We start from the raw sequence: 4,233 nt of genomic DNA, 5'->3' as shown, positions 1-4,233 counted from the left end.
GCTGTTTACAGAGTATTTATACACTTGATTTTACAAAGGATTTCAAGATAATTAAAATAAGTTTTGTAACTGATTAACAACCCTTAAGAGACTAAGTAACAACTCATAACATACTAGGTGACTGACCCTGAGCTAGGGACAACTGGAGACAGAGAATTGTTATTGTGAGGCACTGTACATGGAGGTATATCTCTAACACTCTTTAATATATTAAGAAAAGATGTTGACATGGGCCAAAAAGAATCAGTCATAGGAATTTAGTTGCTTACATTAGCCTTCAAACTAGCCACAAGCATCAAAACCAAGCGAAGAAAAGTCTTGACCTTCTGAGGCCATACTATTTCACTACATCATTGCTTATAGTGGCAATAAGAAAATACCGTTGCTATTACTTCGGTGCTTCTATTGCAATAATGCCCATTTCTGGTACCATACCGTACGTAAAGCATAATCCCAATGTACATTTTATTAATATATTTACTAGTAACATGTATTGTAAAGCTTTCATTAAAAAAAAAAAAGAAGAAGAAGAAAAAATAAAATCATTGTGTAGCATCATACACTAATGGATTGCACCGCCCCATAATCACATTAACAACTACAAGCAACTATTTTTGTGTCGTACATAATCTTCCAATTACATTCCATATAGCTTGGAAGGAAGACGTGGGGATAGCAGGACTTCCAAAGGGGTTGCTTTTGGAAGGGTAAGGCCAAACCCTTCACTCATGTCTATTGGTTCATATGAAGGGGTCTCTAAATTGAACCCGTGTAGCAAACGAGCCAGTGTTAATTGTAAGACCTGCATGGCGAAAGTGATACCTGGGCAGGATCGCACCCCAGAGCCAAAAGGAATGAACTCAAATTGCTGACCCCTCACATCTACATTATCATTCGTAGTGAGAAATCTCTCTGGTTTGAACTCGTGAGGGTCTACCCAAACACGAGGATCTCTATGCAATTTCCAAATGTTTACCAGTAAGTTTGTTCCTTTAGGAACACGATATCCATCCACTTGGCAGTCTTCCATAGCTTGATGCGGTATTCCTACGGGTGTGGCAGGGTATAGACGCAATGTTTCCTTGACGATTGCATGTAAATATATCAGATTTTTTATATCTAATTCGTCCACGTTTTTTTCTCTACCAACATGGTTGTCCAACTCATCTTGGGCTTTTTTCAATACATGGCGGTTGTTTAACAGTAAGGAGAGAGCCCAAGTTAAGGTGACTGATGTAGATTCCGAGGCAGCTACCATTAGAGACTGGATTGGGAAGAAGATAAGAGAAAACATGTTATTAGGTGAAAAAAAAAAAAAAAAAAAAAAAAAAAAAAACAAAGTCTGACCCTGCATTCTTGGAATACATTCTGAAATGATAAAAACAACTGTTTTTATTATCTCATAGTGTAAAATCAATTTAGGATTTATTTTAAGAATGCATACCAAACACAACATATATGAGTCTTCCCAAATCACTGTACAAGTCGACTGAAACTCGCCGAGTTTAGTCTTTTCCCCTCCCCATCACTTTGAATCCTTAGACAGTAGTTATGACATATTGATATGTAACAATAGTTATGTGTTATAACTCGTCTTCCCATTTTGAAGAATGGAAATTCATAAATTTATGTTTTTTCCTTCATTTGTTTCTAATTATTTTAATGATTTATGACAAAATATTTTATACATGCACAGTCATGTCTTCAACCGTTGAATTGGAGAGAGCGGGATGTATTATTACAGTTCTATCTCCACCCCATTCAATGGTTGAATAGCACGACTATGTCCTTACATGGTTGTGCATAATCGATATACGTGGACCCATATTAAAAAAATAATAAAAAAATAAAATAAAAATAAAAAACATATGTGACCCAACTTTTTTGAGAAAAAAGAGAGAACATACCAATATAGTTGCCTTGATAATGGTATCTCCATCGTAACTAGACTTCAAATCATTATGATGATCGTGAATGATGGATAGCATCACATCGATGAAATCTACTTCACCTTCCATCTTCCCAGATAGTGCCTTGCGGCGATGTTCGTTTAGCCAATTTCCAATTAAAGAGTCTATTTCCTTAGCAACACATTTCATGGACCTCAAATATCCCCCCAAATCGAACCATTTGAGATAGGGGAGTGCATCTGAGATGACAAACACCCCACCTAGACGTGCTAACTCATTAAACGCTTTTCCAAATCTCTGGGCCTCAACCTCATATCCATCATCGTTGTTGCCAAAGTATCTGTTGCCTGCAAGTATTTTGGTGACCACATTCAAGCTTAGATGCTCAAACCACTGCTTCATCTCCACCTTTACAAGATGGGTAGCACTAGTGGTAGTACTAGTACTACCCTTGGCCCCAAGAGAGTACAACTCTTTGATGCATACATCTATTTCATTGATCCTTACATGCTTCAGCATCTCAAGTCTTGTCTTGGAGAGAAGCTCAGTTGTGGCTATCTTTCTAATCTCACGCCAGTATGGTCCGTAAGGGGCAAACCCAAACATTGCATAATCGTAGCCCAGGTGCTTCCCAACTGCACTGAGTGGGCGTGTGGCAAAAACCCTATCATTGATAGTGAAGCAGTCCCTCATCATCTCCCAACTACTCACCACAAATGTACGATTCACACCAAGACGAAGCATAAAGGCTGACCCGTATTTGTCGGCCATGGCACCGAAGGTTCGTGCAACTGGCTCTTTTCCTCCCAGCAAATGCAGATGACCAACAATTGGCAAGGCACCGGATGGTTCAGGGACCACCCTCCCCTTGCTTTTGTGACTGTTGGCCTTTGCTCTCCATTGGATGTAGAGCAAGATTAGGGCAACAAAGACTCCCATTGATAATATTTGAATAGCAATCTCCATGGTTTTGAGTGTGAGAATTGTTGATGCTAGGGAATTTGCTTCGCTTGATATTTATATTGCATATGATTTCCTTAAAATAATTATAGTTATCGATCTTTGTTTCCTTTGTAATTTTTCTTTGTAGACGTGTTTCATTTTTTTTCTGCAAAGACCCCCAAAAGGGGGGTCTATGTCGGCTATCTAGTCCAGTTCGATGACTTGTAATGGGAGTTAGAGAATCATGACGGCCTACATGGGAAGTTGACCGAGAAAATAGACTTGCGAGGGAATAAAATTTTGTGGGGGTCCGGATCCCCTCCTCTATTGGTAACCACCTCATCTCATTGCATATCGTTCATGGGGTGTGAGATCTGAGCACCACTTTTGAGGAATAACCCCCCAGCCATTTTTTTAGACTTTCATTGGTGGAAAAATGATACAAGTTTCCGTATGTATTTGGAATTAGGAAACACGTGTTTGATACTTCGGTGGTGGATATCCAGGGAGAGATGAAGCTGGATGAAAATATGATTGCCTTAGAAAACCTTAGGGTTACTAAAATAATTTAATATATATATATATATATATTTTGTGAGTATCCAGCTCCGAGCAAATAGAATACCTTTCACTAGTATGAATGCCGTCATATAAATCGTAAATACATGGATGTAATGTACCAAAAAATCTACACTTTTTAATAAGATAAATAACTGTGTTACCTATTGATCTATTTTCGATCTAGATTTCTCGAAAGAAGCAAATTGACATTTATTATCTATTATGTATATATACATGCGGAAAGTCTTTCATATCTTATTCAAGATGTAGGAGTTTGAAATCATTGGTGAAATATACGTACATGTCATTTTTGTATGATGAAAACAGGGTGAAGGTTATGACAATTCATCACAAAGTTAACTATTGCAAAACGTGCACGTAAAACTTATGTTGTACAATGGTGGATGTGGACTTTGGCAACAACGAGGGGGACAATGACAAGGCCTATGTCTCTTGGAAACTATCCCTCTCTCTCTCTCTTTCTTAATTTTTTATTTAAAAATCACACCCCCCCTAAAAAAAATTATAATCTAAACGGTTGTTTCATGATTTCATCTAAACAGGAGGTATTTGTATTTTGCATTTGAGACTTTTAAGAGGGGTCATGAGGTTTGGCCGTTAATACTTTCTTCAAATCAAATCTCTTTCTGTTTATTTTAGAAGATGAGGAAGATATTGTCGTCTGGATGTTCTTAAACTTCACTCTCTCACTTAGGAAGGATTGTATTTTAATCTTATATTTTATTCATAAGAGGACAAATCTTGTCGATTTGGCATAAGTAACGTCTCGACACAGCCCTTGAAAACATGGAGCAAGGAT

The 4,233-nt window shown here is 37.7% G+C and overlaps 1 protein-coding gene across 1 annotated transcript; it reads right to left on the bottom strand.

The window, feature by feature from the left end:
* Positions 1-573: 573 nt before the first annotated feature.
* LOC122072865 (cytochrome P450 CYP82D47-like) lies at positions 574-2,871 on the bottom strand. Its single transcript, XM_042637289.1, has 2 exons — positions 1,908-2,871; positions 574-1,264 (listed from the first exon to the last, which is right to left on the bottom strand). The coding sequence occupies exons 1-2, from the start codon at positions 2,847-2,849 to the stop codon at positions 638-640; spliced, it is 1,569 nt and encodes a 522-aa protein (XP_042493223.1). The 5' UTR covers positions 2,850-2,871; the 3' UTR covers positions 574-637.
* Between the last annotated feature and the right edge of the window lie 1,362 nt (positions 2,872-4,233).

This window comes from Macadamia integrifolia, chromosome 3 (assembly GCF_013358625.1).
Source record: "Macadamia integrifolia cultivar HAES 741 chromosome 3, SCU_Mint_v3, whole genome shotgun sequence".
In the NCBI taxonomy this organism is placed as follows: Eukaryota; Viridiplantae; Streptophyta; class Magnoliopsida; order Proteales; family Proteaceae; genus Macadamia; species Macadamia integrifolia.
Note: the sequence above shows the minus strand (reverse complement) of the source record. Positions and strands in the feature narration are given on the sequence as shown.